Source organism: Triticum dicoccoides, chromosome 6A (assembly GCF_002162155.2).
Source record: "Triticum dicoccoides isolate Atlit2015 ecotype Zavitan chromosome 6A, WEW_v2.0, whole genome shotgun sequence".
In the NCBI taxonomy this organism is placed as follows: Eukaryota; Viridiplantae; Streptophyta; class Magnoliopsida; order Poales; family Poaceae; genus Triticum; species Triticum dicoccoides.
Window position 1 is genome coordinate 146,854,797 of NC_041390.1, and position 14,378 is coordinate 146,869,174.

At 44.5% G+C, this 14,378-nt stretch overlaps 1 protein-coding gene across 1 annotated transcript; it reads left to right on the forward strand.

Moving 5' to 3' along the window:
• The first annotated feature begins 1,632 nt into the window (after positions 1-1,632).
• LOC119316324 (transmembrane protein 230-like) lies at positions 1,633-3,272 on the forward strand. The gene is made up of 2 exons (XM_037590634.1): positions 1,633-1,984; positions 2,845-3,272. The coding sequence occupies exons 1-2, from the start codon at positions 1,795-1,797 to the stop codon at positions 2,964-2,966; spliced, it is 312 nt and encodes a 103-aa protein (XP_037446531.1). The 5' UTR covers positions 1,633-1,794; the 3' UTR covers positions 2,967-3,272.
• Positions 3,273-14,378: the final 11,106 nt, after the last annotated feature.

A 14,378-nucleotide genomic window follows, 5' to 3' on the forward strand; every position in this document is an offset into this window, starting at 1 on the left:
CCTTCGTCCGACATGCGAGTATTGCACTTCCCAATCGTGCCAAAAAGAATCATGACTATATTATTGTATTTTTTTAAAATGCCTCAATTATCCCAAGTGTTAATTTAGTCAACAATTGAAGTCATTTTTTCTGTGTCGTTACAATACCAATAAAATGTCAGGTAAATCAAGGTGTTTTGTAGGAAAAGACACTAAAATGTAGTGTTATCTCTACTACTTAAAAAGAGTACGTTCCTTTCCCTGCTACCAGAACACTTTGTCAACCGGATCTCCCTCCTATCACGTTTCTTCATCGGGGGATTTTTCGTTCAACCAGGTTTTTAGTCCCACCACACCTTTTTTCGCACCTTCCCCGTACGCTAATCAACCACCTTAATTTACTTACCATCTACACCAATTTCATTTTAGTTTACTTGCAAACGTTTATTTACACAATCGCGAACAAGATTTGATATACATTTATTTACACAATCACAGACACGATTTGATAAACATTTATTTATACAATCACATTAATATGAGCAGGTTTTTAAATCACATGCTGGCGTACTAAAATATTTATAGTCTGTTGCAATGCACGAGCATTGTTCTATTAAATGTATAAATGAGAGACCCACAAAAAAGCCTATCCTATTGGAATATATTTACGCATATGTCGCAACAGGCAATTACCTACCAAAAACCTTCACATCGCAAACAGTGGGCTCCAAAACAAGTTTACCTATTCCGCGCGTAGGTTGCCAGGAAGCGCGGAAATGCGTAGCCACCTCACACGCTATTTTTTGTATGGGTCGGCCCATTTTCCAATTTCATTTCCACTTGTTTTGGGAAGGTGAAACTTCCCTGAATAGGGTTTTCTTTTCCTTTCGTTTTTTAATTTCTTTTTTCTTTTTCTTTTCCCTTGTTTTTCTTTTTTCTTTCTTCATTTCTTCTTTTTGCCTTTTAATTTATTTTTTGCTATACCTTTTTGTTTTTCAATTTGCGAACATCTTTCAAACGAGTGAACATTTTTTGAAATTCATGTACATTTTTTGAAATCATGCATATTTTAAAAAAAATTGAACATTTTTCACAAATTTTTGAACATTTTTCTAAATCCTGAACATTTTCGAATTCATGAACTTTTTTTGAAATTGCATACATTGTTTTGTACTCGTGAACACATTTTTGAACCGGCGAATATTTTTTGAAATTTGGGAACAACTTTTGGAATTCCTGCGCTTTTTTTGTTTTTGACGTACATTTTTTGTGTTCATGATTTTTTTAATCTGCGGACATTTTTAGAATTTGGGAACAATTATTGAAATTCTCAAACATTTTTTGAATGTTTTAACATTTCTAGAGATTCATGAACACTTTTTGAAAATGTATGATTTTTACATGATTGTGAACATTTTTAGAAAAATAATGAATATTTTTTGAATCTGTGAGGATTTATCATTTCCCAAGCATTTTCAAATCATTAAAACATTTTTTGCATTCACGAAAAAACAAAAAACAAAGGGGCTTCATGCCCCGCACATGGGCCGGACCATGAGGGCTTCGCCAAGCCCGGTTCCAAAAGACGCGCCTCGGAACTGTAGCCCATCGCCGTCGCGTCGTATACTACAACGGGTTGACCCGGCGCTGCCGTCCAATCCGATCCAAATCTGATTCGGCAAGCGACGCACCAAGCCGATCTCTCTTCTCCCCCCTGCGCTGCATCTTCCGCCCCCCAACCAGACCACCACCAACCTGCGACGACGATCCGCACGCAAATCCACCTCGAGAAACCCTAGCTAATCCCGGCCCGGCATGGCCTACGTGGACCACGCCTTCTCCATCACCGACGAGGACGACCTCGTCGGCGGGGCCGTAGGGGGCCCGCGCGGCGCCCCCGTCAAGGAGATCGCCTTCGCCGCCGCCCTCCTCGCCTTCGGGGCCCTCGGCGTCGTCGCCGGCCTCTTCATGGCCGCCAACCAAGTCGGCGGTGACACCGCGCACGGTGAGATCGAATCTCCTTTCGCCCCTCTCCGCCTCCATTTTCTTCTTTCCCTATATGCCTATAAGAAGAATTGGTACTGCCTCTAGGACCCTGAAGTTGCTGCAATTTTCTAACTACTGCTGTATGAGTATCTTAAGAGCTACTTACTGGTAATTCATGGCTAGAAGTAGTATTTCTAAGGTTGTGACTTGTGAGAGAGGAATTGATTGAGGTTTATTTGGCTGAGACATAGTCGACATGTATTTCAGTACAGAGGGAGTAGTATTTACTCCGTAGCTGTTGTTTGGGAGCTGGATAGGTGACTTATTTTAATGGTATATATGAGTATGACCGGGTGTTTGCTGAGAAATATATAGGCATTTGTAAGGCCTTAGGAAATTTTAGGTGTGCGTGAGATGCTTGCGATTTGTGAGGTTTCTGATACTTTGGGCTCAAATTAGGGGTGCTTGTGTTCGAACCGCACAATGTTCATAGTGAAGTGCTCCAGGAAACCCAGCAGTGAGAACTACGGAGATTGGGTACTAAGAGCATCTCATCACCACTACGAAGTGTATTGTGGATTATAGTTAGGTTATTAAAAAACAATCCCAATATCCCTCTCATCTCTAATATATGTGATCATGGTGTGGCTTTATGGTAGGATGTCAGTTGTACATGTGAAACTGAAAAATAAGATGTTTTGATTTGCAAAGCAAAAGCTTGGAAAGTTTGCTTGCACTTTGACTCTCATTCTAAGTATTGATGCAATATGGATGTTTCAGTAGCACTCATGAAGATATCTGCTTGAATAAACTTTGTCTATAATTGCCGCTGGAATTTTTCCCCTTATTCAAACATCTGCAACTATTTTATTGGAACAGGAATCTTCTTCATGGTTTTGGGCATTGTAATGTTCATCCCTGGATTCTACTACACAAGAATTGCCTACTACGCATACAAAGGATACAAGGGCTTCTCTTTTTCAAACATCCCACCAATCTAAAGAGCAGGTGTTTGCAAACTCGTTCGGGTCCTTCCGTCCAATGGCTCTACTGATAAAGCAAGCAGCCTTGTTGTTCTCGTTGATCGTATGTATACATTCCTTCTGCTTTGTAGAATGAACTACTGGTAGATTTGTGCATATAAATGCTACCATAATCATGTATTATGGTGTAGTGGGCAGAAAGATTGTCAACTGTGTGATTATGTTGAGTTGCTGGAGTGTGCTGCCTCCCATGTCTGAGAGGAAGAACATTGTTTGGAATATGTTGCTGTGTAGTAAGATCTTTCGTTGCCTGCATTCTCTGAACTGTTTTCATGCGTTCTCTTTAGCAATCTATGTGTTTCGACCTTCATCTCATCCGAGTAAGATGCCTGAGCCTATTATTCTCTTATTGTGATGGTCATTATCAATTCCAACTGAAGTCAGAGGCACAAAGTTGTCTCTAGTTACTTTGAGAGGTAATATCACTGGTAGTCACTAAACTTGCGTTGAATGTGCAGTTTAGTGCTACAACTTTAAAAATACGAATTTCCGATTAGTTAACTTGTGTTTAGGTTCATATATGGCCATTCTCGTTGACTGCCCGCGTATTTGCCGATGACATGGCATGCCACACAAGCAGAGGCCCACTGTCAGTGACACATGCCGTTTCAAGGAGTCGCATGCGTGGTGTTTTTGCACAGACCTCCCTGCACTTATTTTCTTTTGCACAAAAATGTCCTTGCTGACAGTGGCCCCACCAAAACCCGGTCACCAGCGTGTTTATATAGCGTGCGTCGAGGGCGGGAAATAACACTGTGGCGAGCGGGCTAATGGCGGGAAATGGCTTTGGAAGAAGTACTGGATGGCGGGAATGAGCTTGCGAAAGCGGGAGTAGTCACGGGTGTCGCCGGCGCGTATCTCTTACATCTGTCAGACGTACGGGCGGCGGAGCAAAGGAAAGAGATGGTACAAATAGTTGGTACAAAAGACTTGAGTACACATAACTGAACAAATTAGTCTCACTGCCTGAGTGGCTAGATGGTGTGGTTGTTGCTAGCACGGTCTGGGTTCGAATCCCAGGCCACTCATTTCTTTGGTTTATGACTGAACATATCTGTAGAAAGCATAAAAATGTCAGTAAAACAGAGTGGCTAGATGGTGTGGTTGTTGCTAGCACGGTCTGGGTTCGAATCCCAGGCCACTCATTTCTTTGGTTTATGACTGAACATATCTGTAGAATGTATTTGAGCATAAAAATGTCAGTAAAACAATGAAAAAAGCAGGCCACTTTTTTGGGCATATGATAGTAAGCATATGTGCAGACTCAGTTTAGCTTATGGCTATGAACATATCTGCAGAATGTATTTGAGCATAAAAATCTCAGTAAAACAATTCAAAAAGCAGGCCACTCTTTTTGGGCATATAGCAGAAAAATATGTGCAGACTCAATTTAGCTTATGGCTGTGAACATATCTGTAGAATGTATTTGAGCATAAAAATCTCAGTAAAACAATTCAAAAAGCAGGCCACTCTTTTTGGGCATATGACAGAAAACATATGTGCAGACTGATTTTGGGCATATGATAGTAAACATATGTGCAAACTGATTTTGGGCATATGACAGTAAACATATGTCATAGCTCCAAACTGGGAGAAGTAGCGAACAAAATCCATACTAAACAGGGAAATTAGTACTGACAAAAGCATGGTTCATTTGTCATGTAAACCTAAGCAGAACAAGGTCTTTTTTCCTGATTTACCCCAACAAAAGGAGCAGTTCATTCATGAACTATTCTACACAAAAGTTCATTCATGAACTTCATCACTTGGTCATCCAACTACAGAGATAGGAAATCATGCATGTCCTGAGGCCAGCCATCTCCAAACAGGCCATCTTGGGGTGCATTTTGGCTCACAAATACCTCTTCTTCTCCCTGCATAAAAAGTGGTGGTTGCTGGCTGCTTTGTCCATCATTTCCAAAAAGCAAGTTGTAGAATCCTGGAGCAGCAGCCCTTGCTCCTCTGGGAGGATTACTTTCACTTGGGTAATTGCCACCTCTAGTTGCACTTGGAGCAGTTCCTCCCCTTGTTGCATTGCTTACTATTCTGCCTCCCCTTGTTGCATTGCTTGCACTTCTTCCTCCCCTTCTTGCATTGGTACCACTTCTACCACCCCTTGCATTTCTTGCACTTCTTCCTCCTCGTGTTGCATTGCTTCCACTTGTTCCTCCTCTCACCCTGCCCCTGGACATGGTTGTTGTCACCCTGCCTATAGGGATTGTGTCCCTAGCATTAGCAATAAAGCTAGACTCAGGCAGGGGACCAAAGTCCATAGGTGCAGGGTATGTAAATTTTTCCTGCCAATATAGTTAACAGATAACATATCATATGAGCAATTGTTAATTCAGAAAAAAAATCCAAAAAGAACCAACACTGCATATTTTACCCTTTCCTGCATCTTGTAAACCATAGAATCTGGAGTTTGTGTTGGATCAAACTGTGGGTAAACTCTGTGTGGCATAATGTTCTACAGAAGTACAAGTAATATATCAATGTACAAGAAAAGATGTAAGAAACTTACATCAATTATGCTTGGATCATCGTATTCTTCTTCTGATTCCCCAGGTGCTTCCTCGGTAGGTGGTTGATTCACGTGTTTGTAATGCCCTTTCTTGTTATGATCAGCGCCCCCACAAACAGAGCAATGCATGCTAACACCATGCTTGGTCAACTTCCTAACTCCTTTCTTATCCTTCTTCTCCTCTGGATCTTTTTTCCTACTTTTCTTGGGCCTGCCCATTACTTTGGTGTATATGGGTGGAAAAACAGGATTGCCATGCATCTTTTCCCATTCCTCTGGATCCCTCATTGGCCTCATATTGAAGCCATAACACTTCTTGTACTCCTCAACAGTGTAGCATGAATGGACCATGCTCTCAGGCTCAATTCTCTCATGCCTAAAACAAGCAATTGCATGATGACAAGGTATACCAGACAATTCCCACCTTTTGCAGTTACAGCTCAACATGTTCAGATCAACAATGTAAGTGTTGTTTAATGAGATAACCTGGAATACACCTCTTCCATACTCCCTCACCCTGCAATTTTTTGCCCACTCAACATACTTGTCCAGCTTCTTCTGTATCTTGGGGCAAAGCCTGCCTGTCCACTTTTCTGCCTCCCTTTGCTTACCAACCATCCTATTTGAAATCTTCCAGAAGATGTAATCCAGCATTGATTTAATTGGCAACTCTCTACCATCCAAAATGTAGCTGCAAATTTGCACAAATATGTGTTCACACAATCAATGAAAGCAAATGCAACAGAAATCAAGCAATACATCATACTTGCAAACAGTGAAACTAACCTGTTAAACACCTCACACATGTTATTCAGCAATATATCACACTTGCAGAAAGGGTCAAAGAAAGCTTTGATCCAAGTTCTTGGGGACAAGTTCTCAACCCAATTGAATGCTGCAAAGCTGTGATCTCTCATCTTATCCATGTTTCTGGTGTAGGCAGCTTCATTAGTGGATCTTGCTATGGCCCAGAGGTCATTCTTCAGTTGTTCACCCTTGTGTACTTTGTGGAAATTTTGGTAAATGTGCCTAACATAGTTCCTATGTTCTGAATCAGGGAAAAGTTTCTTCACAGCATTCGTCAAACCCTACAACAACATAAACATCACTTAACATATAATGATATTCTGTCGAGCTATTGAGCTAAAATCGAGCGAGCCAACATTGTCTCAAGATCGGCTTGTTTCTTAGTCGAGCTACATAAAGTGTTCAAACTCAGCTCGTTTCTTTTCGAGTCGATCTCGAGCGGTTCACGAGCCTCGAGCTTTTCTTGCATCCTAGTTCCAGAACTTTGGAATAGAACATTTTACAAATAAAAGAACAAAAAAACTATGACTCACCTTCTGTCTGTCACTCATAATGGTGAATGTTGATGTATTGATTATATTCAGGTCATCCTTCAAAGAGGCTAGAAACCACTCCCAACTGTGTGTTGACTCCACTTCACATATGCCAAATGCTATAGGGAAGATACAATCATTTGGATCAATCCCAACTGCTGTCAATATATTCCCCTTATATCTTGTTTTGATGTGACAACCAACTCCAGTAATCAAAACATCATCATCTGATGACTGCAAAGTTTCACCATGATCTACTACAAGCAGTAGGTTCTTGTGCTCTATTGTTGCAATAATCATAAGAACAATATCTGCATCACATTGCATAAGCTTAAGCCCATCAGCAACGGTCTTCCCTGGTTGGCACCAATACACATCTAATTTGGAGGCTTCCATGTCATGTCCCAGTTGTGAAAGAAAATCCTTGATCCATAACATTGACCATGTGTCACTCTCACACATGTCAAACCAGTCAACCTCATAATCCATGTAAGTCTTGTTGCTCTCACTCCCACAGAAGAAACCCTTGTGGTGGATCTGAACATTAAACAAGCCATCAAAATCACCTGCATTGTGAAAATAAAAAAAATTCAGTAAGTAGGGTACGTCGAATTTACTGAAGAAAAATTCAGTTAACAAGTAAATAAGTACAACACAAGTTCAACAGCTAATTATCCATTACAGTACACATTTTGAGTACATTTTCAGTACACGCATTCAGCAGCTAATTATCCATTATAGTACCAATAGAGCACACAATCTTAAAAAAACAGAGTACACGCATTCAGTGTCAAAAAAATTCAGTTAACTGCATGCAGTTTCTGAAATTCAGAGTACACACATTTAGTGTCAAAAAATTCAGTTAACTGCATGCAGTTTCTGAAATTCAGAGTAAACACACTTAGTGTCAAAAATTTCAGTAACTGCATGCACTTTCTGAAATTCAGAAGTTCAGTTAACTTCTTGCCCTTCCTAGTACAAACATCAGACATTTGTCAACTATATAATCTAACCAAACAGGGGACCTAGACCTTCCCGAACCCTAGTTCGATTTGCAAACAGCGGGCCTGGACCTTCAAAATCCAATCCGTCCTTTCAAGATCGGTTAAGAACAGCGCGTCCATACGAGAAACTATCAAAGATAATGGCCATAACACATGAACCCTAGATACGCGAAACGGGGCAGGAAGAAGACGACCAGGAGCAGATGAGAGAAACTAGACGGAGGAGAGCAGGGAGGGGTGGGGGGGCAGACGTACCATACGACGGTGCAGCTTTGCCCGGACGTCGACGACGCGGTTCATTCATCGCCTCTGACGATGGCCGCCGTCAAGCACCGCCTCCTCCGCCTCCACCTCTGTTTGATTGGGAAATGAAGCGATGGGGAGTTAGAATGAATGGCCAGAGATATTGGGGTACCGCTCCGCAAATATGCACGGTTGGCTGGCTCCCGCCCTTGCAGGGACATTTTTGCGCAAAAGAAAATAAGTGCAGGGGGTCTGTACAAAAACACCACGCACGCGACTCCTTGAAACGGCCTGTGTCACTGACAGTGGGCCTCTGCTTGCGTGGCATGCCATGTCATCGGCGAATACGCGGGCAGTCAACGAGAGTGACCGTATATGAACCTAAACGCAAGTTAACTGACCGAAAATCCGTATTTTTAAAGTTGTAGCACTAAACTGCACATCCAACGCAAGTTTAGTGACTACCAGTGATATTACCTCTTACTTTGATTTGCTCAGCACAACACCGCAAGTGTTTTTTGTGTTATTCTTCATTCTTATCCCTGAACAGTCGGTTAGTGCACAATTAGAGCACCACTGATGATGCATCACAGCTACAAGCATTTATCATATCAATAGGAGCTACAACTTCGGAGCACATCACAACTCAAAACTTTTCTTCCAGGTTCAGGCAATGGTTCTTGCCTTAATGCAGCAGTAGCTTAACTTTCTTGGGCCAACTCCACCGCGCGATCCCAAATGGACGTCCGTTTTGTCCGGATTCTATCTATTTGGGTAGGGCAATGGGGTCGTGTCCGAGCGTGTCCTGGGATGCGGTGGCCGTGCGCCCAGCGCACGACCGCATCCGTTTGCCCCATCATGTCCGTGTCTATTTTTAAAAAAGAGCAACGTTTCAAATGCCAAGCTCTAGTTCATCCGGCCATCGGCCCCAGTTTATCACGCTGGCAACAAAGCCAGCGGCCGGCAACACAACCAGCCTCCAAAATGAGTAGCTGTCCTCGCCGGCAACACAGCCAGCGGCCAGGCCCAGCGGGCGGGCGGCACCCATGTCAGCCTCCAAAAAGAACGGTCATGGCCGATCGGACGACCTAGTTCAGGCCTCTTCATCGGGGACGAACTGGGCGCGGCCATCCTGACTTTGGGTCTCGTCAGGGTCGTAGGCATGGCCCTGCCCACCCTCGAAGATCACGTCCTCCATGTACTGGTTGTAGAAGGGGTCGTCGACCGATGGCGTTGGTGTTGGCATTCCGTCAAACAAGACGCGGAGGGCCGCCTGGTGCCCATGCTTGCTTTCTTAGCATCTCGATGGACGGACGGCCGCCACTACTAGACCCAGGCGTGACGTTGAGGTCGATGACGACCAAGGGGCGCGGTGTGGACGGCGCGATCATGCCAACGTCCGGCGACCCCGTGAAACGAGTCTGGCCGTCGTGTCTTGGCGGAGAAAAGTCGGGTGACATGGGTGTGGTCCGCGACGTCGGCGACTGGCAGTGCGGAGGCCGGGCGACCGACGAGCCTGTGCTCGTCGGGCCGACGGCCGTTGCAGGGAAACCGGCCGGACGGCCCATGCCAAGCATGAGGAGGGTGTGCGCTTTGTTGACGATGTCCTTCTTATCGACCGCGGCCTTGCGTCGTGCGGCCTCCATCGCATCATGCTCGACGACGAACTTGGTCGCGGTGGCATTGACCTTGATGACCGCCCTCCGGTTCCTCCTCTTCGCCGATTCCGCGTCCAACTTGGCGATCTTCTCTTGCGTGCACTCCAACCGCGGCTTCCTTGGAGGCTTGGCCGCCTTCTTCACATTTGGGGGCGGGTCAACAGCCGGGCCGCCGGAATTTTTTTTTTGAGCATCCGTACAGAAACAAGCGCTCATATACACGCACATACACTCACCCCTATGAACGCACACACGAACACCCTACCCCTATGAGCACCTTCGAGAGACTGAGCCGACATATCATCTTGAGATTTACGAAGTCACCGTAGGCGTCTCGTCGTCGACGGGAACGTCTCCTCCCACTGAAAGCGTATCGCCGGAAATCCTGAAATAAATCCAGAAATAATGCGAGCACCAGGATTTGAACCCTGGTGGGTTGGGGATACCATTGTCCACCTAACCATCTCAACCACAGGTTGGTTCACCCGGGCCGCCGGAATTCGGCGGGGCGTCAGCCATGGACGAGGGAGGGAGGGGGCGGCAGGAGGGACGTGGGAGGGTTTGGGAGGAATGGCACCAAATGGGGCGCGGGGGTTTTTGCTTTGTGGCGCCGACAGGCAGGCCAAGGGAGGACAAACGTGCACGTCCCGCCCATCCACGCGCTATCCGTTTTATCTCAAAAACGGCGCAAACTTGGGCCAGGATGGTTCGAAAGCGGACAGAAAACGGATAAAAGCCCATTTGACAGGACCGAACATGATGGAGTCAAAAAAAGAGTTTATTTCTAAGGATTTAAATGCACTTCGATGAGATGAAGATTGACCGGTCATCATTGCTAGCTTTATTAACACAATAGTAGTATCAAGCTATTGAACCACACCATTAGCCTTAAGAATACAAGGGCTAAAACCTTCCTGATCATACACATCAATGCGATCCGTACAAAATGGCTGCCGCATGTGATTTGTTGAACTGATGGATACAAGTCAGACGAGACCAGCTTGCAGCTGCTTGGGTTCTGCTCATCTCTGCTCAAAAAGAACACTTTTCCGGTGTTACATGGTTGACAATGTAGTATGAGCTGCCCTGCTACCGTATCGTTTGTCATCAGACAACTTGAACACGTTTGCACTGAAATGTATTCTCTGATTCGGATGATTGCAAGTAAGAATCTTACTCGTATGGCTATCTGGTGACACGAAATTGTTCCACTGATGGTCCGTATTATATATATTCCAGTTTTGTCCTTCATTAGGAAAATTCTCATGAACAATCATACAGTTAATGAAAAAGGTCGTTTAGTAAGTTCATATCAATTTATGTAAGGCAATGGCAAAGCTCGGCTAAGCATCTTTCATTTTAGGAATCAGAGTGACCACTACATAATTAAGTCTTCGAAGTTGCAACTCCTCAACATGCGTGCTATCAAGCATTCTATTGACCATCTCTTTAACTAGCTCCGGATGAAATTGATCTCTCTTTTTTTGCGGTTTTGCAGTTTAAAAAGATAAATATTTTATGTATCATCAAATGGTGCCAATCGTTAGGATGCATGATTATACATGAACCGTTCAACATGTGCAGAGCCGTTCTTAATTTGCTCGCCACAATTTAGGTGAAATTAACAAGGAACAACAGAACCAACATTGTCAATTGCTACTGAAGAAAGGGCTAAAAACACAGCCCAGCGTTGTCCGTTGCTAGGTCTGGGAAGAGCTGCTAGTCCACTTAATTAAGTTCCTCCTACGTTGAAGAAGATGCCACCAGATTTAAAAGTTATAAGATGCAGATCTAAAGAATTACAACCGTTACGTGATGTATTGTCCGTCAGCCCGTCAGAAGAAAGAAGATGGACGAAAAATCAAACAAATGGAAGAAATACTTGCAAAATCGGAGATCGATTGGGGGAAGTATGGCCGCTTTAAATTTGGATGGGGCAAGAGCACACGACGCGCCCATCCAATCGTGAAGCGGCCGTCCGTCTCTCTCGGCACTTTGTGCAAAGGGCAACTCGTCCATGGATACAACCGAGCACCCGTTCGTCTGAGCCGTCTCAAAACAAATCGACGAAAAGTCAGAACCTTTCAATCAACGATGGAACAAGATGCAAACGAATGAAGCGAAGTATCGCCAGATATTGTAGCTTGGAATTAAAAGAACATGGATCTCCAAACAATCTTCTCCTGGCTATCAATCTAGGCTCCATGCGGCAGACGCGACGCCATTGAACGGCGCCTGCTGTTGACTCATGATACAGAGCCCAAATACATCTCGATCTACAACTAATGACAGAATCAAAAGAGAGAAATGTCGATCAAGTAGATTGATGAATCCAAAAAACAAGCATGTCGATTAGAATTCCACAAAGCAAACCGCATAAATCAATAAAACAAAGCAAAAAAAGTGCGATGAGAAAGAGGAATTGTTGCGGCGGCGGCGATATGAAGAGGGAGGGGGCGATGGATGGGATGGCTTTAGGGTTGGTGAAGCCCCTTGCATTTTATAGCTGCGGTCCTGCACACGCGACCTATCAGCGGTTGGCACGTGAGCCGGGTTACAAGACTCTGACTGGGCCTTCTACCAGCACATGGCACCACGGCCCAACAAACATTATTCCAGGCCGATATTGCTTTTTTTTTACAGCGCTCTGATTTTATCTATTTTTATTTAGTTCCCTCAAATAAGAAAAATCTTCTTTTTTTGAGTAACCGCTCTGATTTTATCGTGCCTCCCGCGTTTGCAGGCAGCTTGTTTAGCCCAACATGAACTATGTGGTGCTGATAAGGAGATTAAAACGCGACAACATGCTTTCCACCTTCCAAGTTTTATTTGTAAATTCAAAAAAATGTAACAACTTTTTTACGGGAAAGCTTTCTGGCGCACTTTATTGAATTGTGAGAACTTTACGTCGTTCAAAAGCTCATCCAGAATAAAACTGGAAGGATTGCCATCTCAGGAGATGACATAATTTGAAATAAAAGAGTAATGAGCTAACTTGTGCGCAACTTGATTAGCTTCACGCGGACAGTACTTGAAAAAACTTGTGCGCAACTTGATTAGCTTCACGTGGAGAGTACTTGAAAGAGGTCGATCCAATCCTCCCCTCAACCAGGAAGATTCTGCTAGGACGGCAATATGTAGACTCCAAACTTTGATGATTCATGTGCATGATTGAATGGCCTCCATGTAGTGAGACCGTCGTTTGTAAACATCCCAATTGAAAGGATCGATATGGTTGACTAGAGGGGAGTGAATAGGCAACTACCAGTTTTTAGCTTTTCTTAACAAACTAGGTTTTGCAACAAATAGGTTGTCTAGATATGCAGCTAGGTGAACAACCTATATGATGCTAACAACCACAACAACACAAGCAAGCAAATGATACAACACAATACGAGCTTGCACAAAGTAAATGTAAGAGATAACCACAAGTGGAGCCGGTGAAGACGACGATGTGTTACCGAAGTTCCTTTCCTTTAGGGGGGAGTACGTCTCCGTTGGAGCGATGTGGAGGCACAGCCACTAGGGCCACTGTATTCTCCTCACGCCCTCGCACAATGCAAGATGTCGTGATTCCACTAGTGGTGTCTGTCGGTGTCAAAACCGGCGGATCTCGGGTAGGGGGTCCCGAACTGTGCGTCTAGGATCGATGATAACAGGAGGCAGGGGACACGATGTTTTACCCAGGTTCGGGCCCTTTTGATGGAGGTAAAACCCTACGTCCTGCTTGATTAATATTGATGATATGGGTAGTACAAGAGTAGATCTACCATGAGATCGTAGAGGTTAAACCCTAGAAGCTAGCCTATGGTATGATTGTATGTATATATGATCTATCGACTAGCCTGGCCCTGGTTTATATAATGCACTAGAGGCCTAGGTTAACAAGAGTCCTAGCCGAATATGCCGGTGGGGAGAAGTCCTTGTCTTGATCGCCAAGTCTTGTGGAATCTTCCTTGTATGCGGCAGTTGTCCGAACTGGCCCATGAGTATACGGCCACAGGGGTCCTCGGCCCAATCTATCAGATCGGGAGATGACGTGTTGAGTACCCCCTAGTCCAGGACACCGTTAGTAGCCCCCTGAACCGGTCTTCAAGTTAGGGACGCTCCTCGATTCTTCCGAACCGCTCTTCATCTTCGGTTGACGGTCTTGAAAACTGGTTCAACAAATCTTATCATCTTTGGTCTTGAGGATCGCTGAAATGAATTCGACAAGTTTATACATCGGGTATCCGAGGAGCCCCTTTAAGTTTCCGGCCTTTATCAATGCCTTGTTATTTTTATGCCACACCTCGGGTTTGAAATTGTTCCCGGGCGGCAGCGTCCTCTTGCGTCCGAGCTCCAACGCCGGACTGCATTCGAGGTATCTTTTGCAGCCGAGCACCAACGTCGAACCGCTTCCTAGCTTTAACGCCGGAATGTATCCGAGCTCCAACGACGGACTATGTATCCGAGATCCAACGCCGGACTGTATCCGAGGTGTCATAAATCACCTTGGTTCAAAGAAGTTTGAAGGAGTTTAGCCGAGCTTAATACCGGAAATGCCCTCTATGGAGCCAGCCACTAACGCCCAAGCTTTATGCCGGACTGCTTCCGAGGTGGTG

Excerpts from the sequence above, each read along its gene's own strand:
- LOC119316324 (XM_037590634.1), top strand. The coding sequence starts at position 1,795 with ATGGCCTACGTGGACCACGCCTTCTCCATCACCGACGAGGACGACCTC. Across the intron at positions 1,985-2,844 it reads CGGCGGTGACACCGCGCACG|GAATCTTCTTCATGGTTTTG; the intron begins GTGAGATCGAAT and ends TTATTGGAACAG.